This window comes from Rattus rattus, chromosome 4 (assembly GCF_011064425.1).
Source record: "Rattus rattus isolate New Zealand chromosome 4, Rrattus_CSIRO_v1, whole genome shotgun sequence".
Lineage (NCBI taxonomy): Eukaryota > Metazoa > Chordata > Mammalia > Rodentia > Muridae > Rattus > Rattus rattus.
Genome location: NC_046157.1, coordinates 158080822 through 158105758, shown reverse-complemented (window position 1 = coordinate 158105758; position 24937 = coordinate 158080822). Strand labels below are relative to the sequence as shown.

Below are 24937 nucleotides of genomic sequence, written 5' to 3'. Positions count from 1 at the left end.
CTCCCCCCCCTCCCAAGGTCATAGCCTATTGGCTAATCCCTAGGACATATAAAGTGGTGGGGCAGCTGTCACCCTCAATGACAACTCCTTCCTTAAGCAGTCAAGGTGACTTAGTAAAGCCAACTGGAACTGAAGATGAAGACTGAATAATGTGTTAGAGTAAGGTGTGATTGGGAAGATACTTGGTGACATCAGAGAGAGAGGAAGTGGGTACATGGGGGACAGGGAGCAGGTAGTGGCACACCGCACCCACATTAGTAGCAGAGACTCTTCCCCATAGCCTTGACTCTCCAGTTCTTGGTATTGGAAAAGGATTCTTACCCTTCACCACAAGATTAAAAAGAGTCAAGATTACGTCAAAGATGCCCAAGAAGGAAGTGAATGCACTGAGTTCCTATATCTGTGGAGGGTTTGCTAGCATTGTTGGGGGGTAGCATTTGGTCCCCAGATGGTGGCACTATTTTGGGATGTGGAGCTTAGGTAGAGGAAGTGGTGCCCTCTGACGTGCCTTTGAAGGTTGTACGGTGGCCGGGGTCCCTTCCTTTCTCTGCTTTCTGTCCACTTTGAGGTGAAGAGCTCATGCCAGACAGTCCCACTGTCGTGATATTTATCCTGCGTCATGGTCCAGAAACACAGAGGCAAGTGCGTATGGACTGGGCCATCTGTGAGTGAGCGAGCCCAAGTCAATCTTCTTTTCACCACAGATGTCTTTCTTGGTGTTTACCTCCAGTAAAGATTGCAGATGTTCTCCCTGCTAAAGAGCCCAAAGGAATAAAACCTTTGTGAGAACAAAAGCACAAGGTATTGTAACAGAATTAGTGATTTCCAATGGCTAGGCAAGCTGGACATGGTGGCACACATCCCAGCACTTGGGAAGCAGAGGCAGATAGATCTCTGTGAGTTCGAAGTCAGCCTGGTCTAAAGAGCCAGTTCCAGGACAGCAGGACTACACAGAGACTCTGTCTTAAAACTAGATAGATAGGTAGACAGACAGACAGACAGACAGACAGACAGGTGAAAGAAAAACTACAATTAATTTTCCTTTAAAAAATGAGTTGGTGGCAGTGACTTTGGCAATGTTAAGGGGATCAGCGGTGGCATCAGAGATGAGAAAATGTGCTAGATTTAGATAGAGGCAGAATCACTGTTTCAGCTCAGAATTCTTCTCTTCCACCTCAAGTCAGACCTCCCTCAGCTCCAGTAGAAGCCAAAGAAGATGAATTCAATGGTGTGAATGCAGGAACATTGACATACATATGTATGCAAGATATTTGGAGGCTTTAAGCAGTGGGTGGCATGAAGGTGCCAAAGGGCCTGGTGGGCTTCTCTCCCACCATGAGGACCTTGTTAACATAAAACACAGTATTTCCTCCTACCCTGGATTCAGCAGCAGGAGAAGCCTTGGTTGAAGCCTGGTTGAAGTCTATGTTTTCTAGAACCTTCGTTGGGAAGTGTCCCCTCTGGATACTGTGGTCTTTCTGCACCAGTGCAAATATCAGCTTTGAAGAACTACCTATGTCTGCATCTGCATATTCAGGGGGATCCAGACAGAACCATAGCCAGGAGCAGTAATAGGCAGTACATCAAAAGAAGAAGCCAGGCCCCTGAGAGAATTGGCTATCATCATGACACAAGAGCAGGCAGGTGTCACACAGACGTCTGAGTACCTAGAACTTCCTCCTTCGAGCTCTCAGTCAACTTTCCAGGAAGGAAGAGGAGGGGAGGGGCATTCTAAGCCACTGTTGTTCCTGTCTTGACCTGAACTATCCAACACCTTGCTCTCTGTAAGCGGCCCATGTGACCGCTCTCAAGGAGGCTGGACATCTTCAGCCTTCATTGGTGGCTAATATTGTCCACTTAGAGGGCAGGGAAGGGGACTTCCCTTGGAGACTTGGCCAAGATTCCAAGGCTGGGACTCCTTGGTGCTCCTAAGCTGTTTGACCACTCATGGGGATCATCTGCGCTTGGGAACAGAAGTGCCACCAAACCTGGGATTTGGAGCAGAGGTGAGGCAAGCAGCTACTGTGTGGGTGTAAAGGGTCCTGAACCCATCTTCCTCCCCTTGCTTCTCCTTCTTCAGTTTATCCTGCCTTCCCTTTGTTGTTGAGCTCCCTCTTAGGGCTGGTACCCTGCTGCTTGTCTTTTGTCTTCCTCAGACACACTCTTTAAAGGAGACAACGGCAGACTTGCATATATCCATGGGGATGAAGGTCTGAATCTTCAGCTGGGTTGCTGGGTGTTCTTTGTTTGCCCTCTTACTTCATCTGCTTTTCACTGACTTTGAGGAAGCTGCTCCTGCCTGTCTTGGACAGACTGCAGACAAGCTGCCAAGGAGGGAATGGCAAGGGCTTATTGATCGAATGAACTTGTGACCCCAGGTTGAAGATGAGGAAGTTGTCGAGGAGAAATTACAGAGACTTCAAAGGGGGTGGGGCCACTCTCTTGGCTTGCTGGGCTTTCTTAGGAATCAGGGTGTTACTGGTGACTCTGCGACCTTGTTTCAGACACCCCATTCCCACTTCCTGTCCCAATTCCTTCTCAGCATGGCCACTTCTTACTCTGACCTTCCTTCTACCCCTGAAGGGCAGTACGTGGATCGAGCTCCTGAGCTGCCCCATCCACTGACATGATCCGGATTTAAAGAAGAGCTGGGGGAACACATATGGTTTCCTTTTTATTGGTCAACTTCCAATATGAGGTTCCTGTACGGTGTGTTTGTTCAAGGTGAACTTTGAGCGGCTCCTACCCCTGGCTGACTGGCTTCAAGCCTCTGCTCTTATTCCCTGCAATCCTTAGACCTCAGCTCCACAGAGACAACCTACCCCTGTCCTCAGAGACACCCCCACACTTTGTCTTTCTGACTGCCAAGCCGCTGTTCTGTGTGAGAAGGCCACTCGACCTGTTCTTTGTACCTCTGGCCTCTCTCAACTCCCTGTCTCCCTGCCTGACCATGCTTAAGGTTGGCCCCTAACCCTCTACCCCTTAGGTTAACCCTTCATCTCGAGGTTAAACCCCTGCCAGGGCAAGTCTGTCCCTCAGAGCAGGTGCCGGGCCTCGATGGGTGAATGGAGCAGTGTCAGGAGAGGATGTGGTAGTAAAGCAGCTCTTAAGCAAGCAGTCAGAAGGGCTTGCCTTTCAGCGTGAGAAGGAACTGCTTCCTGGAGCGCTCTAGATGCCTGATGTACCTGAGGAAGTTGGAGGTATGTGCTTGAGAATCGTCTCCCCACTCCCAAAGCTCGCTCTTCAGGAAGAGAGGGTAGGATGGATCAAGGCAGTGATCCCAGGCTTAGGGAACCCCCAGGAAAGTTTTTAATTCGTGCCTTTTCATGTTCCAAAGGGATGTGGGGAGCTGGAGAGGAGGCTCTGAGCCATGGGCAGGTCTCTGCCTGACTGCTACAGAGATATTCCATCTCTCCAGGTTTTATAGAGCACTTGGGGGAGGTGGGACAGTGACAGTTTACATAGCCTTATTAAATGTCTTCCTGCTCGTATTTGCCTCATGACCAAGCATTTAAGGATTTAAAGAGCAAGCAACAGAAAGGCATTTTCTTCTTGAAAAGGATTATAGGAAACAGGATGGTACCCGCCCATAATTCCATCTGTATGGTGGACTCGAGGGTAACCTGGGGTACATGAGAGCTCGCTCCCCAACCCATCCCCCACACAGAAAGAAAAAGAAAGGAGCAAAACCCAAAGGTGTTCGAGCCCTCCTTGAGTAGCAGCAGGACTGTGTGAACTCCTTGCTGGGTTTCCAGACCCATGCTCTGGGTAATATGGTGGGTATGGGACACCTGTGTGTCTGACTCCTGCCTGTCAAGCCTCCATCAGCCCTGATCTTATGCCCTGGTCTAGGCGTTCTGCCTTGTCCTGTAGTCAGGCTATGGCTAGGGTGTGGCTGAGAACACTAAAGGTTCCGCACTTAAGGAAGGTCTGACTCCTAGGGCAGCTTAGTCTCTCTGTCCCAGTACAGAGAATGTGCTTGGTGTTACCCATCACACAGCCTGGGGGTGATCGGAATGAAAGACAGTGGGGGCTGGAATGGCTGTCACAGATCTGCCATCGTTGTCACTGAACACTAGGTGCTTGAGCTCCAGAGGACCCCTGCTTCCCACAGAAGGTGCTATTTATGCAGGGAGCACCCGAGTACCAGTATGAATCACTCAGGCCCACCTTAGGGAGTTTCTATTCCTGTAGACACATGAAAGTCACAGCATGCATGGTCTATAAAAATAGACTTACCTTGATACTCAGAGGGCCTCGCCTGGCTCCTCCTGGCACAAGAGCTGCAGTTAGCTTGGCTTTCCTAATTGCCTGGACCTTATGAGGGCTCCCTGCAGAGCCTCCTGCAGGGTCCGGCTCAGCCTTCCTTTGAAGAAGGGCCCCAGGGAAATGTCTGCTCACCATCATTGCAGACACCTGCGTGGATCTGACATAAGCCCAGACTGGATCACGAGGGCTGGCTCATATTCACGCTCTAAATATGAAGTTTTCCATTAATCACTGTCCTCTCTGGCTGGTGGTTCCCTGTCCTGAACCAAATGGGCTAAATGTCCTGGCGACCCTCCTCAACACCTCTCTATTCTTGAGTGGTGCTCTTGTGAGAGAAGAAATCTTCTCACACCTGACAGCCCACACTCCTGATCCTCATCCTTCACATTCACGCCCTGCCTCCGTTCTTGACTCTTATTTTTTTGGGTGCTGGGTGAGTGTACATCTAAGGGGACAGAAGAGAGTGGACCCCCTTTTCAGAAATTCACTGTCCTTGCCTAACATTTTAGTTCTGCTCAGAGGGGTGTGGACTGTGCCCACCCCCTTTCTGGGCCCCTGAGGAAGAGCCCCTAAGCCAAACAGGTTCACTCGGGAGCTGCCTAGGAGTCTCTGACCCCACCCCTGCACCCACCCCCAACCACCAAGGAAGTTCAGGCTCAGAGAGGGGAAGTGGCTCTGCCCAGAGCTTGCAGGTGGCTGAGTCCTGAAGGAGAAATGACACCTCAAAGCTTAATCAGCTGCATTGGACTACCTACAGGTAATAACAGTCTCTTGGCCGTTTAGAGAAACTGAGGCCCAGTGCCTCTGAGCTGACCTTGCTTTCCTGAAGGTCTGGGCTCTGTCCATACCTGTCCAAAATCAGTGGGTTTCCCCATGTAGCAGGTGACCAAGGAGCGCTCTCCGTGACAGCAGCAGCCTGCAGCAGGCAGACCTGGTTTGTCCCTGATAATTGGTGACATTTTTCTATGAAGCCTCAACTTCCTCCTGTTCTGAGTCAAGGTTGCAGGGTGGGGGAAGCTCACCGTAGGCAGTGAAGGAGTCCTCCACGGCCATCTTAGCTTGCGTGCCACCAATCTCCTCTGGCCCACAGTCCAGTCCCCTGAAATCTTGCTGGGAAATCACCAAGCACCAGAGACTACATATTCTCAGGAGCCCTACAACCTCCAGGCAAGAGGCTCCTGACAAGCCATGGGTGGGTGGGGGAGCAAAGTACCAGCCTCATCGTTTGTCCCCCTCCCCCTTTACCTCTCTTGGGGTGGAGTAGTATCAGTCCCTTGACTGGGCTCCTGAGGACAGTAAACGATGGGGTCTGCTTATATCCTGGTGAGCAAGCGATCAGCTCAGACTGCTGTCCTATAAAGTGATTGTTCTTAACTCCAGCCCAGCATCTCCTGGAGAGTCCGGAGGGGAGGGGAGAACACATCATCTTTAGAGCCTTGAAAATTCTAGATTCTTACTCACTTGTAAGGTCAGGTCAGAAAATGTCTGCTGGTCTGTCCTGGACTGGGCTTTTGTGCTACTCAAGGTGGGGGTAGGGTGGGGGCACGGTTGTGCAAAGTGTCACCCAGAACCTCATAGAAGGTTCTTCTCATCTCTAGATAGCTCCCCTAAGGGGTCAATAGTCATTGCAACAGATCAGCCTGGCTGCCTGGCTGCCTGCTGCCTGCTACCTACCTGCTTGCCTGCCTTTCATTAATTAATAAGACCCTCTCGAGGACCAGTTTTGTGTGGGTTGGGGATATAAAGGCAAAGAAGACAGGGTTCCCTCATCATGACACCACTACCAGACAGCAGGGACAGCTGCCTGTTGCACAGAGATGATTCCCTACTTGACTTCAGAGGGCAACTCCTGTGGGATGACCAGGAATGCTGCTTCCCCCACCCTGGGAGTGTTGAGGCCTGAGTGCTTGACTGTGTGTGTATATATGTATCTACACATTCATGGATGTCTGTGTGTGTGTGTGTGTGTGTGTGTGTGTGTGTGTGTGTGCTCTTGAGTGTGTATGTATGTATGTATGCATGTTCACATTCATGGATTCCCCCTTTCTCTCCCTCTCCCTCTCCCCTCCCTCCCCCATCCCCATCTCTGTCAGAGGTCAATGTTGAATGTCTTCCTTAATAGCTTTCTGCCTTATTTTTTTGAGTCAGGGTCTCCCGCTGAGTCTGAAGCTCACTGACTTGACTAGAGTGGTCAGCAAGCCCCAGGAGTCTTCTTGTCTCTGTCTTTCCAGACCTGGGATTATAGGGAACCACACGTCTAATTTTGTGTGGGAGCTGAGGCTCTAACTTGAGACCTCTTGTTCATAAAGCAAGCGTTTTACTGACCATCTCGTACCCTTGCACTCTGGTTTGCAGAGGCCCAGCTTCGGCAGTCATTTCTGCTGCTTTGGGTTTGGGGTTTACATTCTCACTTGGGAATCCCAAGAACACCAGGGCTTCAAGCAAGGAAACTGGACGGGCCAGCACTGGTCAAAGGAATGCTTGCCCCCCCTCCAGCTGAATTCCTGAAGCCATACCAGTTGTGCTCTCCCATGATCTAGGGTATCGTCTCAGTCTAGACCCCCGGAGGTCTAGAGCAGTGAGTGGGACTGGTGAGCTTGCTGTAGTATGGGGGAGGCGACATCCTCTTGGCCTGTAAGCATTCTTGTGCGCGTGCAGTGTGCCATTCCTTTACTTGGGATGTTTGGAAAATGTGGGCCACTTTAGGGAGCCTTACAGCTTGGATTCTCAGTCTCAGCTGTGAAGATGCACCTTCTGTCTGTCCTAGTGTGGCAGATGGGGCTACCCTGTGCCCAGGGGCTACGGCTATCTGAGTTCATGTTGCTGCATGGTGGAGCTGGTGGGAAGAGTGGTGAAGTGCGGTGAGGCTGACTCCAAAGGTCCAGGACTAAGCAAGGTTTTATGGATAGGCAAGAACAGCTAAAGCCAAGTCCCCCTTGGCAGAGCCAGGAATGAACGAAAAAGAGCCCAGGGCCAATGCTTCTCATGTGGTGGGTACTCTTTCTCTTTAGAAAACAACACTGTGTCGAGAAAAGATTTCATTTCAGGCTATAAACATACAAACAAACAAAAACATCCTGCAACAAGACCTGTGTGTGCGTGTGTGTGTGTGTGTTGTGTGTGTGTGTGTGTGTGTGTGTGTGTGTGTGTGTGTGTGTGCATTCTGGATAAGCAGCTCTCTTGCTTTTGCTTGCATACCTGTGATAACATGGAGCTCACTCACAGCGAGAAGTACTTACAGTGAAATAGGCTGGCTCCCTGAAGCACGGGGTGGCCACTCTTCCTATGCATCTCCTACCCCCCCCCCTGCACTGTGGAACTTGCCCTGAGCCCCAGAGGATGGTCTCTCCCCTCTCTGGGTCAGCTCACCCTACCGCTTCTTCCCTGGGTTCTGTAGCCCTTCTTCACTTGCAGCCCCTGCAACCAGGCAGTATTGGGGCCCAGGGTGACAAAAGCCACGAGAGGCTTCTGCAGCCTGTTTCTCTTCTACCTGGTGTCAGGGTAGTCTTGGTTCACCCCCTTTCCTATGTCCCTACAGTGGAAAAGAATACCTAGGAATTCTCGCTTGCTGCAGCTACATCTCTGTTCCTTCCCAATACTTCAGTAATGCACTTCCGATTTTTATCCCTGACTCGAGTTATCTAGGAGACTATGCTGGAGAGTCTTTGAAATGAACGAGAATGGGTAGAAAAGCCATTTCCATGTCAGTTAAGGGACTGTGGTTGTGCGGGGTTCAGGTTCCTCTAATAACTTGTTCGTGGTCCAAGCAGTGCATCCTGGACTCAGGTTGGGGACAGATGTTGCATGAGACCCTCTCGTCCACAGAGACTCCTTCGTTTCAGGTTTTGCTCTCTCCCCTATGCTGCTAGCTCTCCTGAGAACTGGGCCGGCCAGAGCTCTGCCTTCTTTATTTGATTAACGGTATTTTTAGGGTCAGTCCCCACGGTCATTAGCTACAACTACTTTTTCCGTTTCTCTTACTTTGCTTTGCATTTTCTGGCACATTCCCAGCATGTATTTCTTCACCGTGTTCATTGGAACATAAATTCAGTGTTTCAAATTTCACTATTTGTCACGGCTGTTATCCTCACAGGGTCTCTGCTGCTGTAGCAATTCTTTTGACTAGAAAAAATACTTTCCCATTTCTTTCTCGCTTAGCATATCACAAGCCTGATGAATTAGGCTGAAGCCGTCATCTCAGCATCCCCCCACTTCTTCGTTTTCTCTGTTTCTTACCCATAAAATATATTTGGATTTTTAAGTGAGGGCTTTTCTTCATAGAAAACATTAATATTAAACTTCTTTGTTGTGTTTGCATTAACTTCAGAAGAGTCACCCCCTTTTATATTGAGACTGTTTTTTTTTTCCAACTTCAGTTTCGATCATAAAATTTCTCCTTTTTGTCTTTTCAAACTAGATAAAATCACTTAACCTAAATATCAAATCAAAACAACAACAAACCTAAAACCCTGACATCTGCATTTTTGTTTTTTAATAGTTAATCAAACTTTGAGTGAATTATGCATTACATATATTATTTCCACCAACTTTATTTATTCATTTTGAGACAGAATCTCATGTAGCCCAGGTTGGCCCCCATTGAGATCCTCCCGATTCAGCTTCAGAAGTGTTGGGATTATAGATATGAACCTGTCCACCTGGCTATTAAAAAAGAAGAAGAAGAAGAAAGAAAGTTTAAAATAGTGGATACATTTGAAACTTTGTGAGTTTGAGGCCAGCCTAGTCTACATAGTGAGCTCCAGGGCAGCCAGAGTCACAGAGTGAGACTCCTGTCTCCCAAAAAAGCAAACAAGCAAGCAAACAGACAAAGAAATGGTTCTGTCCAACCTGGGAAGATCACACCCTCAGCTGATCGCGGGGCAGCTCAATGCATCGCTTTCCTCCTATGCGGCCCTCACTCCTTTGCCACGCCTCGAGTTCATCCAGCCCACACTTGGTTTCAAAAGCTATTTTTATCATTTTCCTTCCGCTCCTGGCACTTGACATAGTTTTTTAAAGTACCTCTCATGGCTTCCATGTTTTCCTGTATTATTGTGGTAAGAATATACGTAAAAATTAATAAAATGATGGTAATTTAAAAACCACCTACCACTCAACGGCTAGAGTCCGGCATATGGAATTTTTTTCTAGGTTTTTTTTTTCCCCTCTCTGTGTGGGTTTTTAAAAATCACACTTGCAATCATTCTGAATGTATAATTTCATAGTTTGTGGGTTTTTATGTAACAGTCAGCATAAACATAGCACCAAAAATTTTTCCATTGAGCGAATTTACTGTAGTGAATTTAACCCTTGCTTAGCATTTCAATGTGTGCATTTTTTATTATTAGGGGGGGGAAGGCCAAAAGAACATATTTCTCTACATAGTTTTCTTCTTCTACACAGTTTGCTTAAAGCCTACAAATTACTAAGTAGAAAGCTAGTATGAGTTTTGTGGTTTATGAATAACTAAATATTCTAGCTTGTGTGCTACGTACCAGCTCGCAGACTCATTCGAGTACTGCCGAGTCCTTGCTGGCTTCTCAGACTGATAAACGTTTTATCTCTCGGTAAATCCTTCTCTGTGTTCTTTGTCTCTGGAACACCTTATCTAAAATATTTGTTGTATTTTGTTCTATCCAGCATATTATTTTATCTTAATTTATAAAAAAAAGTTTCTATTCTACAAAGCTGGGCTGTTTTCTTTTTCTTTAAAAATTTTTAAAATGTATTTGCCGCCTGTGCATGAGTGCTTGTCTCCGTGTGCGTTTGTACGGCGCGTGCCAGGTGTTCACGGCATTCAGAAGAGGGCCTCAGATGCTCTGGGACTGGAGTTACGGATAAGTAGGGTCTCCTATGTGGGTACTGGGAATCAAACCTGGGTCTTTTGGAAGAGCAACAAGTGTCCTTAACCGTTGTGGCAACTCTCTAGACCCTTGTTTCTTTGTCTCTCTCTCTCTCTCTCTCTCTCTCTCTCTCTCTCTCTCTCTCTCTCTCTCTCTCTCAAGTTTTGAGGACTGTACCTTGGCCTTGTCTTTTCCTTTTCAATTACTCTAATAAACGGGTTGTCACATGTTAAATTTTCATCTAGCTTTTCTCTCTGGTTTGATTTTTGTCAAGTGCAATTTCTTAATGAGTCTGAGTATCTTTAGCTTCCTGTCATCAGATAAAGACCCAAGTCAGTTCTTACGAATGTTATCTAATCATCTCAACTCACTGACTGTGCCTTTATTATTGATTTTGTGGGGGGGGGGGATGGGGTGGGAGTGGTACCTAATTTTATCTTATTTCTGCCAGACGTCTTGGTACATTATCTGGGATATCTGAATGCTGGCGTCTGATTTCAATAAGAATGCTTTTATTATTTTACCATGAAACACTAAGTTGCTAGGGGAGTCAGCGAGTTCTTTCTTATCATTCTAAGAAGCGCTTTCTATCCCTTCATTTAAATAATTGTCATGAAAAACTGCCTATCTAAGCAGATGGCTCTCATTCCCTTAAAATGATATGATCCTCAGTCTTTGTAGATGTCTGCGTTGAAACTACTTTATAATTCTGCCACAGATCTGACTTAGCCGCAGCGTTTATAATCACAGTGTCCTGAAGTCTACCGGGGTAGCCTCTCCATTAGGATGGTCACATGTAAAATCTGAGCACTGGTCTTTCTCTTTTGTGCTATACATATCAAGCCTGGTACTTGTGCAAGCTTCTCCGGCAGACAGTAAAGATTCTCTCGTGCTCTGACATAGTTCTCACAGCGTCTGGGAATCACCAGTTGCTTAACACATTGAAAAAGGCGCCTGCTTGATTCATAAGCAATCTCTGATGGTGCACCATTTCTGTCATGATTACTACTAGTCTAATGGATGTTTCTCCATTTTGTTCAGATTGGGTAATTGGTGTCTCGTGTTGCGAGTCTTCAGTCGTGTGAAGGTTTTGTGTGGCTGCACACTTCGGGCAGCGTCTCTGGCTACAGTTACCTCCTTCCTCTCCAGGTTTAATGTCTCCCACTTCTGGACGAACATTTCAGTTTGCTTTCTTGCTCACAGCCAAGGATTGCTTTAGAATATGGCGAACCTGGTCTTAGTGCAGTGACTGCCCCTGCCCCACACCCGGTCACTTCCGGATTCTGGTTTTTCTGTTTTTAATCTTTATTTTTCTCCTAATTTCCCTGCGACTCTTCCCCACTCGAATTCTAAATGTTTAAGTGGGTTACCTAATACATTTATTTAGTTTTCTTTTCCCTTTTTTCTCTTAAAAAAAAAAAACATAAATTACAGCGGCCAGGGGTATATATCTGTGTCCAAATGGTTCGGCTATTTCCTGTGAGTTGATTTTTTTTAAACAACAAATCAAATACTTCTTGCATTCTTGACTACATCTCAAGCATTTTGTTTTCTGGTTTTCACTTTAGTTTTAAAAAGCCGATTATTTTTCTTCTATACTTTTGTATGTGGTCAGAGACTAGAGACAACACAATTTCCGCCTTGGGTTTCTTTGTTTGTCTTGTTTTCTTTTGTTTTTTGGTTTTGTTTTTTGTTTGTTTGTTTGTTTTGTTTTTGAGATGTTGTCTCACTATGTATGGCCGGCCTGAAACTCTATGCTGACCAGCTGGCTTCAACCTTAGAGATCCTCCTCAATGCCAGTATTAAAGGCACACACCACCATACCTGGCCTACCTTGTATTTTTGATGGGCGTTTTATTCTTTCTAGATAGATAATTCATTTTGGCAAATGTTTCTTTCATGCATAGGGCTAAAAATAGGTTGCTTATTTGCTTAAAACCAGACTCAAGAACCATTGAGTAATATCAATTATAGTTTGTTTAATTCTGTTCTAATGCATATTTTTTTTTCCTGCTTGACCTGTTTGAACCTGTTAAAAGTCTCTGACACCATTTGCCTTGGTTAGCAGGTCTCTCAATTCTGTCTTTATTACTTCTGTACTGGGCTGTCCGTGAAGGAGACTGTGGTGCTGGCCTTCACGGTTTTATCGTCCTTTTCTTCTTTATTTTTTGTGTTGCCGGAGCACCTAGGACCTGTGCGCACCAGGCCAGTGCTTTACCCCTGAGCTATGCTCCCAGTCTCTATTTTCCCTTTATTAGTAGAAAATAACCTCTCCCCCTTTCTGTTTATATACATTTTTATAAGCATGCATTTGTCGTGCAGAATAGTAGGCTTCATTGTTGACAGAAGCACGCACAAGTAATTCCATCATACCCTCCACCAACTCCCCGGCCTTACCCACTGCTCCCTGGGAAGACAGCCTTCCCAGTGCTGGGTGACTTTATTCTTGAGGCTCTGTGCTGGTTCTGCCGTTAGCTATCAGAGCTTGCTTCTGTTTCTGTTTTCTCTGTTGTCATGAGATTGTCACACTAAAGACTGTGTCACTTGTGCATCCTTGATAAGAGCAGAGTCCGATAATATTCCTGGGTTTTGTCGTTGTTTGTTTGTTTTATAGTGAAGCCCTGGCTTGCTTAGAACTATGCAGACCAGGCTGACCTTGAACTCAATGCCTGCCTCTGCCTCCTGAGTGCTAGGGTGAGAAGGGTGCTTCTCTACACCCGACTCGGATAATAACTTCTAACTGAACTGAGAATTTTGGGATGTTTCATATTTACTGTCATCCAATGCTTAGTTTCTTTTCCCGTTACAGTGACTCTGTGCTGCACAGTCTGATGATTTTGTTCCTTTATCGTCTCTGGTGATTCTGAAGATGTTCTGTTCTAGCCACGCGTTTATCAAATGCCAATCGTACGTGATAGCGGGTTTCACTATGATGACATTCTCGTGTATTTGTGTATTTTGACCATATTCTTCCCCCTTACCCCACATAACCTGCTTGTCCCTTTCCTCTTCTCAACTAGTCTAGTCCCCCTTCTGCTCTCACAGATACCCATTTTTAATAATCGACAGTTACTTTAAGGCTCTTTAAAAACAAACAAACAAACCTGCATTTGGCCTATTGAGATGGCTCAGCAAGCGAAGGTCCTTGCAGGCAGGGCCTCCAGCCTGCAGTCTCAGGGACCCACATGGCAGAAGAAGAGAAGCCAGTTGTCCTCACCCTCCATAGACTTGCTGTGACACATGTACACACGTGTGTGCTCGCACACACACACACACACACACACACACACACACACACAACCAAGAGAGGAAATGCTTTCAGCTCTGCTGTGACCAAAGCATCACACCACGCACTAGAAATATGCGCAATTATTTCATGTTAATCACAAATGTAATTTAATTTATAAAGGTAGAGGTTAGATAGATTAAAGTAGGGATACTGTCTGTCACTCATTGTCCTCGGCTCTTACAACCTAAACATGTTCTTCCTTCCTTGTTAATTTGCATACATTATACATCAGCCCTTATCTTGGGCCTGTGTTCCAAGACCCCCAGCTCAGATGCCTGAAACTATAACTGTGACTGGAACTGAACCTTACAAACACAACTCTTCTATTCTTGCTACCTCTCCCTCTCCCCCTCCCCCTCCTCCTCCCCTCTCCCTTCCCTCCTCCCCCTTTCCCTCTTCCCTTCTCCCTCTCTCTCCTTCTCCCTTTCCCCCTCTCCTTTCCCCCTCTCATTCTCTCTCTCCCTCTCCCCCTCCCCATCCCCCTCTTCCCCTATCCCTCTGTCACTGAGCAGCACTTCAGCCTTTTGTAAGATCATCTCTTACTGCCATGATTTTTTGTCACTACCATGTTCATCCCAAAGCCCCTTCTATAGTTTCTACTGCCCTTGCTTGGTTCCAAGGGGTCCCACCTGATAGTCACTCTGAATTCTTTTGTTGACTCTCAGAATCGTGAAACTTGGAAGTGCTATTTGGAAGAGGGGGCACACTTGAGAGAGGTCTCCCGTGCTCCTCACTCCCCAGAGACAATCTGGCTGATTCAGAAGAGTCAGGTGACTCTTTTATCCAAATGTTCTTCCTCATCTCTCTGCTGGTGTTAAGTATTTCCAAAGAGGTGTGCAAGGAACACGGTTGATTTATTACTGCACGTCTGCTATCCGCAATATAAATAGATCGATGTATAAATAATTAACAAGATAAAATAAAGGTATCAGCAGAACACCTGGGCATGGCTCTCTGTCCAGAGGTTTTGCATAGATACTGGCTTCTAGCGTCTCAGTGGTTTTTGTTTTCTAAGTCAGTGTCACTTCTTAGGCCTCACACCTTTGCAGGAAGTGAATGACCCCAGCCACCTCCAATTCCTCAGCTCTTTTTGTTTGGCCCCTGACTTTTCCCTTTTTAATTCTTCCTTCTTCCTGGTAGGAAGCTGAACTTACTCCCTCACCCCCACCCCCATTCAAATTCTTCTAGAATTAAGGGAGCCCAGCAATCCCAGCTTAAAGACAGGCAGCCTGCCCCTGGGTGCTGCTGCCAGGAGGGAAACTGGGACAGTCTCATTGCTATCCTTGGGATGCCAGCCAGTGTCTCGTGTCTAGGCAGCGTCAGGACCACTCTGCTGATGCTGCTGTCTGCTCTGATCACCCTTCCAGAACGCCTGCTTCCCGAGCCCTAGCAACAAGGTACACAGCCTAGCAACCCCCTGAGACCCACTGTGATGTCCTCCCAGGTCTACTCTCAGCCGTCAGAGATGATAGCACTAGGCTATTCCAGTTCTTTTTATTAGAACTTACCTTGGTTAGGGTTTCTGTGGCTGTGAAGAGACACTGTGATCATGGCAATGTTTATAAAGAAAAATATTTAATCTGGGCTCGCTTAGTTTAGAGGTTTAGTCCACTATCACCACACTGGTAAGCATGGTGGTGTGCAGGCAGATACAGTGCTGGAGACGTAGCTGAGAGGTCTATATTTGGACTGGTAGGCAGCAGGAAGAGAGAGTGACACTGGGCCTGGCTTAGGCTTCTGAAACCTCAAAGCCCATCCCTAATGACACACGTCCTCCAACAAGGCTGCACTTCCCAATAATGCCACTCCCTTTGAGCCTATGGGGGCCATTTTCATTCAAACCACTACAGAAGTCCTCCTACGGACAGCTAGGCTTAGGGAAGCCCCATGACCATGGCCGTGATATTCTCAAAGCTGACTGTGGATGAAAAGCTCGTCTTACCTACTTCCTGGAGGGTTTGAATGTTTACCCTCTTCTTGCTTTGTTCCTCAATCAGTTTCTTGGATGTCTCGCTATGTCTTAGCAACTGCTTCTAGCTTGAAGGGACTCAGTTCCCTACAGTGTTATCCGTAGATTGTCGCAGGCCTGTGCTGGCTGGAACAGAAGGTGCCATATTTCCTGCCTTAGGTCGAGTATGGACTGGTCTTTATTATAAGCAGTTTTGTCTTTTCTAAGGACGTCTGTTTCTTCTCTTTCCCAGAGTACAACTCTGCCTTCTTATCTCATTCCTGCGATGACCCAGATTTTTAAAAATAGATCTATTTGTTTTTATTTTATGTGTATGAGAGTCTGCTGCTTGTGTAAGTGTACAGCAGGCCAGAGAGGGTGTGGGATGCCCGGGGAAGTGAATCCCCATTGTGAATCTCCATGCGGGTGTTGAAACGTGAACTCCAATCCTCTGGAAGAGTAGCAAGTGCTCATAACCACTGGGCCATCACTTCAGCTTCCTTTTGAAGACTCTTTAAAAGATGATTCTCCTCGCCCTCAGGAGGAATTGAGAATATTAATATTTCAGACCCTCTAATAACTGCCATTAGCTGGAAGAAACCTTGGCAATTTCTGACTGCTTTATGCCTGTCTGTAGAGTGAATCTTCTGTCTTCAAAGATCATCTTCTGAGAAGGCTCTATTTGATGTCTTTCAGGAATTTAAATGGGACCTTTAAGGTAGTTCTGCTGAGGATGCCAACAGCTGGATCCTGGATTCTATTACTCTCCCTCCCTCTCCCTCTCCCTCTCCCTCTCCCTCCCCCTCTCCCTCTCCTTCTCTCCCTCTCTCCCTCTGTCTCTCCCTCTCCCTCTCCCTCTGTCTCTGTAGACTTATCCCAGCTGCTTAGATCATCAGTTTTGACCAGACCAATTTTCTCTTGCTGTCGGTTGTTTCTCTCTTCCTTTCCTCCCTCCTTCCCTTCTGCCTTTGTTAGGGTTTCATTGCTGTGAAGAGGCATCACAACTCTTTTTTTTTTTTTCTTTTTTTTTCGGAGCTGGGGACCGAACCCAGGGCCTTGCGCTTGCTAGGCAAGCGCTGACATCACAACTCTTATGAAGGAAAACATTTCATTGAGGCTGGCTTACAGTTCAGAGGTTCAGTCCATCATCATCATGGTGGGAAACAGGGCAGCGTCCAGGCTGACATGGTGTTAGAGAAGGAGCTGAGAGTTCTACATCTGGATCCACAGACAGCAGGGAGAGTGAGCCTCTAGGCTTGGCTTGAGCTTCCAAAACCTCAAAGCCCAACCCCCAATGACACACTTCCTCCAACAAGGTCACACCTACTTCAAAAAGCCCACACCTCCTAATAGTGCCACTTCCTGTGGGCCTGTGGGGGCCATTTTATTCAAACAACCATACCTTCCAACCTTCTTTTCCTTTTGCTGGTGGTCTCATTGTGCTATACAATCTAGTCTCGAACTCCTGAGCTCAAGTGGTCCTCCTGCCTCTGCTCCCAAGTGTTAAGATAAGTGTGTCCTACGATATCTAGCTTGTGCAGGCATGTGTGTGTATTTGTGTGTGCCCACGCTTGCTTACATTCTTATACACATATGTATAGGCCCTAGGTCAGTGTTAGGTGTCTTTTCTCAAACTTTCTCTACCTTTATGTTTTGAGACAAGGTAACTCTCACTGAAACAGAAGCTCATGGATACAGACTGGCTAGCCCATGAGTTTCAGGGATCCAGATGGGCTTATAGGCATAGACCACTATTTGGGACTTTTTTTTTTTGATGGGTTCTGAGGATCTGAACTCTGGCCCTTGCTTATGTGGCAGTCAAACACAATAGCCAAACATGTCAAAGTTTACTGTGTGCTCTGAGTCACAGAAGCTATTTCTGAGATTGTGCTGGAGCGTTCCGCATATTTGCATCAGGAGGAAGCAGCCTGTCATTTTGTATTTCTTTTAAGTCTCTTGCAGCACGACTCTCCCACCATCCTACCCTTAGCAGAGTTACATCAGAGACCTGAGTTTGAGATCCTTGCCAGAGATTCCTCAGTACAACCGAAGAGGCACTTATCACACCACAGGGGTCTTGTCTTAGTTGAGGTTACTGTTGCCATGATGAAACATCATAACCAAAAGCAACTTGGGGAAGAAAGGGCTTATTTCACTCACACTTCCATATAACATGTTGTTCATCCTCAGAAGTTCAGAAACTCAAGCAGGGCAGGAACCTGAATGGAGGTAGGAGTTGATGCCTATATTAAAGTATAAGATCCTGGTAGCCGGAAATGATACAGAAGCCATTGAGGGATGCTGCTTATTTGCTTGCTCCCATGGCTTGCTCAGCCTGCTTTCTTATAGAACCGAGGACAACCAGCCCAGGGTGGCCCCACCCACAGTGGGCTGGGTCTTTTTCCCATCAATCACTAATTAAGAAAATGCCCTACAGCTGGATCTTATGGAGGTATAAGAGAGGGTTCCTCCTCTTCGATGAATTTAGCTTGTGTTAAGTTGACATAAAAACTAGCAAGCACAGGTCTAAAGTATGTGTCACAGGGGAGGTGCTTTCCTGTGACATGAGCGTAAGAAAAGCTCACACATAGGAAATCACAGACACATAGGAAGCCATCTGGATCAAGTGGTGTATCTTAAAGTTTTAACAGATAACACTCAATAAAGGTCTGTCTATAAATATGTCTACATGTCTATTGTATAGGTTGGGTTTTTTTTTTTTCTTTTAAAGAGGAGTTACAAAGAGTTTGGGAATGGTATTCCATTTAGGATCTTTAACATACCTAAAAGTGGGGCAAGAGTCAATGGGTACATTGGGTACTAACATGAGGATATGCCTTCAGATCCCCGCACATAAAATCTAGGCACAGTGGAACAGGCCTGTAGCCCCACTGGGCAGTGAGCTCCACGTTTAGTGAGAGACTCTGTCTTAAAAAAAAAGTTGGAGCATGACAGAGAAGGACCCTGATACTGACTGACCTCTGCTTCCACACATGCACACACCTCCCCACCCAAAAATATCCAAATCTTTTTTTTTTTTTTTTTCAGAGCTGGGGACCAAACCCAGGGCTTTGCGCTTGCTAGGCAAGCGCTCTACCACTGAGGTAAATCCCCAACCCCAAATCTTTTCTTCTCACATGCTCCCTAGGAAGCTGTAAGCCATGAGAAACAACCAAGGAGTGGGAATTCTCTTGGCAGGGGCAATGCAGCAAAGAAGCCACAGGGATGTGGGATGTGGAATTCCTTGTTACCCAGGAAGACACTTGGAAGCCTAAATGTTTGTTACTAAGCTTCTGGTCAACTGAGTGATGTTCCATCCACACAATGGATTCAGGGAGGCTTATTAGAATTGAGTCATGCATACTCATGGGGAACAATTGCTAGGAAACCCTGTTCACTGAAAAAGCAAGGGACAGGACTGTAGGTATGGTTATGTTTTTAACTTCGAGGATACCACGCTTATGTCTATGTTTATAAAAATGTATAACTAGAAACTCCTGGAGAAAGTCCTGCATGGTTAGCTCTGGAAAGTACAACGGAGGCCCTGGGGTACCGTGGCGGTACCATGTGCATTTGTATTCTTCAGATAGTTTATTGAATGCCCAAATTGCCTTTTCAGCTTAAAAAAAAATCTCCAGTATAATAGCATAAACTAAAAGCAACACCCCGACGTCTGGCACAGGGTTCTCTCTGGTGACAGGCTATGTTGACACCCCTTCTCTGCATCTTATGGTAGCCAGGACCTTGGGGAGAGGGTAAAGGAAGGACAGAAAGAGAGATGAAGTAGGCTTTGGCTGTACCTGTTCCCCAGGTGCCTGGTGTTGAGGTGGTTAGAGAAGAGGCCATGTGGAAACCACCTCTCAATGCAGGGGCCCTGTGGGCTGGTGAACACCCAGTGTCTAGGGCCTGGTGCATCAGCAGTCTGTCCTTGCTTGAGTGAAGTAGAAAAAAGGATGAGAGAGACAGAGACAGAGACGGACAGACACACACAGAGAGAAAGACAGAGGGAGGAGGGAAAGGTGGGCAAGTGGTGGATGAGCGAGAGAAAGGCCGGTCTTAGGTCCTAATTGCATCATTTTTCTAGAAGTCTAGCCCCGGAGGCATGGGCTGATTATCCAAGCACCCCTTCCTTTATACTGAGCCCCACAATGACACTCTTACCTTCCTAAAGTGGCAGACTCATAAGCCAGCCTGGCCCTGCCTCAGGAAGGCACACCTCCAGCCCTGGCCCTCCTGTCCTTCCCTCAGTTTGAAAGAAAGGCCTTTCCTTGTCCTAGGCAAACCTCAGTCTCCCACTTCATTTCCTCTGAGAATGCCCCTTCTTCCACAAAGACTCGTTTCTGGCCTGGATTCCTCTTCAAGGGCAGCAAAGGCTGTAGCTGCTCCCATCTTGTCACCTCGAGCCACCCAGAAAGAGCCCAGGCGTGGATCCAATGACTCAATTGTCACATGCCTTCCCTTGAACCAGTGGACAACTCAGTTCCTGTGTCCAGGGGGGATCGTGATGTGTGGGTCAGGATCATCCCTGCAGTCAAGGGTGGACTCCCCCTCCTCCCCCCCTCTCTTCCTCTCTCCCTCCCCCTCCTCCTGTTTAAACATAAAAAAAAAAAAAAAAAGTGGGTGATCCTCTGGCCTCTGGATCCAGTTTCTGGATGATAGGTTCACACCACAGATGCACACCACCGGGCCTGTCAGTTTTCAGTGACGTCTTTGCTTAAATCAACGTGACTCGGTTTGTGTTGTTATTCTTTTCAATGAGAGCTCTGATTTTTTAAAAAGGGAGAGAGGCTCAGGCAAAGAAGGGTCCAATTTTTGTAGGGGTGTGCGTGCGAGCGTGCATGTGTGTGTGCATATGCTGGTCAAAGGTTGAAGGCAGGTTTCTCCCTCAATCACCTTCACTTCATACACTGAGGCAGGATCTCTCTTCTTGAACTCACCAGTTTGGCTACTCTAGTTAACCAACTTGTTTGGGGATCTTGGTCTCCCTGTCCTCCCATGCAGCAGAATTATGAGTGGCCCACCATGCCCATCCACATCCATGTGGGTTCCAGAGGTGTAGGCTCCAGTCCTCGTACTTGCATGGCTTCATCCCCAAGCCACCTCCCCAGCCCCTCGTTCTGTGTTTATTACTTGCCATACATGAAGCAGGGGTCATCAAAGTTCTCGCCATCCTCTGCCAAGTAGTTCTGTTGTTCACCAGCTCAAGGGAGTGAGAAGACTCTCATCTACTGTTGGTGTTGCAGGCCAGAACATGAGTCAGCTAGACAGTAACAACTGCTCGTTCGTTTTCGTGGACAACCTGACCAAAACCTTGCAGCTGGCAGTCCACATTCCCACCTTCCTCCTCGGCCTGGTCCTCAACCTCCTGGCCATCCGAGGCTTCGGTGCCTTCCTGAAGAGGAGGCAGCTGGAATACATGGCCACTTCTATCTACATGATCAACCTGGCTGTCTTCGACTTACTGCTTGTGCTCTCCCTCCCATTCAAGATGATCCTGCCACAAGTGGAGTCCTCCCCCTCACTGGTCTTCTGCACATTTGTGGAGTGCCTCTACTTCATCAGCATGTATGGGAGTGTCTTCACCATCTGCTTCATCAGCCTGGACAGGCTCCTCGCCATCCAGTACCCTCTTCTGGTCAATCACTTCCGGTCCCCCAGGAAAACCTTTGGGATCTGCTGCATCATCTGGATGCTGGTATGGGTTGGAAGCATCCCCATCTACACTTTCCACAGGGGAGTGAAAGGATACAAGTGCTTCCACAACATGTCTGACAGCACGTGGAGTGCGAGAGTCTTCTTCCCCCTGGAGATCTTTGGCTTCCTCCTTCCTATGGGCATCATGGGCTTTTGTTCCTATAGGAGCATTCACATTCTACTGAGCACTCAGGGGACGACCAGTGGGTCCAAAAGAGAGCCTGCATCATCTGGACCATTGCTACCAATCTTGTCGTCTTCGTGGTCTCCTTTCTCCCAGTGCACCTGGGTTTGTTCCTGCAGTTCCTGGTGAGGAACGGCTTTATCTTGAATTGCAGAGTGAAGCAGGGCATCAGCTTGTTCCTGCAGTTGTCTCTGTGTTTCTCTAACATCAACTGCTGCCTCGATGTTTTCTGCTACTACTTTGCCATCAAAGAATTTCGCATGGGCATCAAGGTCCACCGGCCTTCCCAAGTCCAGCTGGTCCATCAGGATTCCATGGTCTCCAGGGCTTAAAGGAAGGTACCCCTCTCAAGGGAAGGAAATTGCAGTCCCAAATTCTCATAAAGACCATCCGCTTGCCTTTGGACACTCGCTGAGTGCCGTCTTTGTTCTTTTTACTCCCATGACCTTTTCACATCACCTGGATGGGTGACCTATGTCACACTTGTTTTGGGTTTCCTAAAGAACCAGGTGAAGTCTTCATTTCTAAGTCTAAAATGTATGAAGCAAAAGAACCAAAAAACAAAATGTAGCTCGAAAAGTCTGTTTCTCAGCTTCCCTGACTTTCCATTCTGTTGGAGAGCCTAGAAAGGAAGAGAAAGGGCAGGGAATCTAGATCGTTTTCCTGGTGATTCAGGGGTAGGGAAGAAATATGCCTTCAAGATAGAGCAAGCTTGTACATTTTTCCAGTCTCTTCTGAAGCTCTCTTGGCAAGGACCTCACAGAAATGAGGACAAAGAGGGCTTTTTTAAGGGCTGAGAAGGATTAAGTGGAGGGAGGGGGCTGTGTGAAACAGGTCATGGGGAAACAGGAGACACCACAATGGAGCCAATGGGGACAGAGTAGAAAGGGGCAGAGTGGCAAGGGACTAGAGAATACCCCAGGAAGGAAAGCGACTCGCTAGAATTGGAACTGGATGCCCCTCTCCTATTGCTGTCTGCTAGCAATGCTGTCCCAAGACTAAGACTCGGCCTAAGAAGAGAGCTCTTTTGAAGGGGACCAGCCTTCTAACTTAGAAGGCCCGGGAAGGACGAAGTTCATTAGACCTATATGAAGAGGATGGAAAGAGTTAGTCTCAATGTAGTTCAGCCATAGCAGAATGAGGAAGTGGTTCTTACTGGGCCTAGATAGGCAGCTGGCACTGGTGACACTATCTAGGAAGCTAGCCAGGGATTGGGGTTAGGAGGAGGGTTATCTTTACCAAGCAGCACAAAGGCCTAGATTTGAGGAAGGCAGTGAGGGGCTCACCAGTTCCTGGAGGGAAATGACAGACAGCTGAATCCACCCTGGAGCCTTCATTGGCTCCTCTCGCTCTGGAGAAGGAGCTCCCCGTGACAGCTGAAAGCCTCGCTTGTGATGACTCAGCCATTGCAGAGGCTGAAATGATTAGAAGGATAAATTGTGGGGTGTTTTTGCAAGACGGAAGGAGTGGGACGAGAAGAAACCCACGAGGCTTCTTCACACGCTTTGGGAAGGAAAGCTAAGTAGGTAGATCCTCCAGGGTAAGAGGCTAGGGATGGGGTGATCACGTGGGCAGGGGAATGAGAAGACGGAGCTGTAGCTAGAATCTGGGAGCTGCCCACAGGGCAGAAGATGGAGGTGAAGCAAGATGTAAGGAAAAGGAGGAGTGGGAAGGGAAGGAAGAGGAGGGAGGGAGGGAAAGACAGGGAGAAAAAGAGGAGGGGATAAAGGGGGAGGAGCAGGAGGAAGGTAGATGGGCAGGAAGGGTTGAGGAATGGAGGAGATAGGAAAAGTGAGGAGGGAGGGCAGAGGGAGGGCAGCTTCCTCCGGAGAGTCTACCGCTTCCACTCCACTGGAAGCCATCGAAGGGTAGGTACTTACAGGCCATGGAGGTGGCAGTGTTCACTGTGGATCCACCTGTGGGCCACTGAAGGAGTATTTAAGGAAGAGAGAGTTAAGCACCTTGGTTAGTGGCTGTAGGGAAGTGAGGGTCTGAAGATCAGAACCCACTTCAGGGCTGGACCTTCAGGAACCCATTGGTGGTGACTCAGGGCTATGCACACCCCGAAATGAGGCCCCCAGCCTTGAATGCTGTTTTGTCCCATAGCTGACTGGGACAGAGATAACATCCGTGACACCAGGACATACAGGAGAACATTTGGGTCTGATCTAGGTTCATTCGTGAGTGGGTAGGTCTCAGGACCACCTCCTCTGTGTTCTCTCCCTGTAAGGAGCTGTTCGCCCTACCAACATTGTCAAGATGTCCCCTCCATGTGCAAGTGTTTCTGCCTAGCAAGATTCCCCAGAGCAAAGGCTGTAGTCGTAGGCTGAGTACTCAGAACCCCATTCATTGATGACCAGAGCTAAAACCTGGTGTGTGTATAGCAAAACTCTATGGTGGAAATGTATCTAGGTCCCAAGGGTATCATTACCAAAGAGGGTGGGGGAATCTAGAGCCATAAACTGGGGAAAGGTAAGGACAGGGATCCTGGAGGGATACAGCTGTGTCAGATTGATGACCCTAGACCAGGAGATGTGGGTGGGAGTAGGGTTTGAGAACCCACCCACCAATTCATTCCAAAATAGTAAGTGAAGGAGACATGCTTGGTGTGTGTCACCAATCCAATGGGTCCTCAAGTGGCACTTGGCTCAGCAGTACCAGAAATCGGGTGGGTCAGCATTAAGAGTCGAAGTGTAGTAGAGTGCAGCCAGTGAGAGTGGGAAACCCAGGACTTAGTTGTGGAAAAGGCCCAGACTCCTGTTACTAAAGCCAGTGGGACTAGGAGCTACTGTTTAGCCATAAATGTGACCTTATCGTACTCAGCCTAGGAAAACCTGACACGTTGGCTACATGTACAACTGCAAGATCTAGCAAAATTGATTGGAAAACCAATTCGATTAACATGATTTACCAAATAAATTCATTCAATGTACCTTGTCTCAGGCTTCTGTTTCTGGCTCCAGAGAACGGGTCTCTAATGGCCCCTGCCAAGGGATTCAACAGTGTGGCCCCTGGGCATGGGGGGGGGGTCCTACCTCTAACAAACAGGTAGGTCACAGGTGGTCATCATGTGCACAGCTGGTCTTCCCAATGGGTCAGGATCCAGGCCCTGTGCAGTTTAATGCATAGTCACGTGTGTGCTCAGTTATCTGTGAAGCCATTGGGTCTTAAAGGCCACACACACTTGTCTCAGTCCCTTTCAGCCTGTTCCTCCATTGTGACACTGGCTCTGTATCCGTGAGAGGTCCAGTCCAAGAGGCCTTTAGACCACACATCCTCCACTAGTGATGCTTTTCTTCACTGCCTAGTGACAGTATAAATCTATTCTTTTCAGGGGACTCCCCCGTACCTACCAGAACCCTTGACAGGCATGGCCCTATAGACTTAGGCCTAAGTTACCCCTTTTTCCCTAGGTACACACAAGTTCCAAGCCATGACCTGGATGTGACATCCTCATCCCTTAATGAGGTTTCTCGGTTAACCCTAGATAACTCATGGCTGGGTCCTATCCCCTTGGCTTCCAGAGGATTTGACTGGAGAGTGCCTATTCATAGAGCTGCATTCGCTCAGCTCTGTCACCTGAGTCCCCTCCCTGTGGACCCTTTGAAGTTGGAGTCATTACAGGAACATGGTGGAGATGCCCCAGGATTCTGAGAACACCCACATAGAAAAGTCTGCCCTATAGAAAGTTACTGGGAATAACCAGTAAT

General features: G+C 47.5%; 1 protein-coding gene across 1 annotated transcript in view; it reads left to right on the top strand.

Annotated features, from left to right (window-relative positions):
• Positions 1–21865, top strand: part of Gpr55 (G protein-coupled receptor 55) — a 38613-nt gene extending 16748 nt beyond the window's left edge. The window contains 2 exon segments of the mRNA XM_032899598.1: positions 20593–21243; positions 21246–21865. Coding sequence (XP_032755489.1) covers positions 20593–21243; positions 21246–21559 — 965 coding nt within the window. The 3' untranslated portion in view covers positions 21560–21865.
• Positions 21866–24937: the final 3072 nt, after the last annotated feature.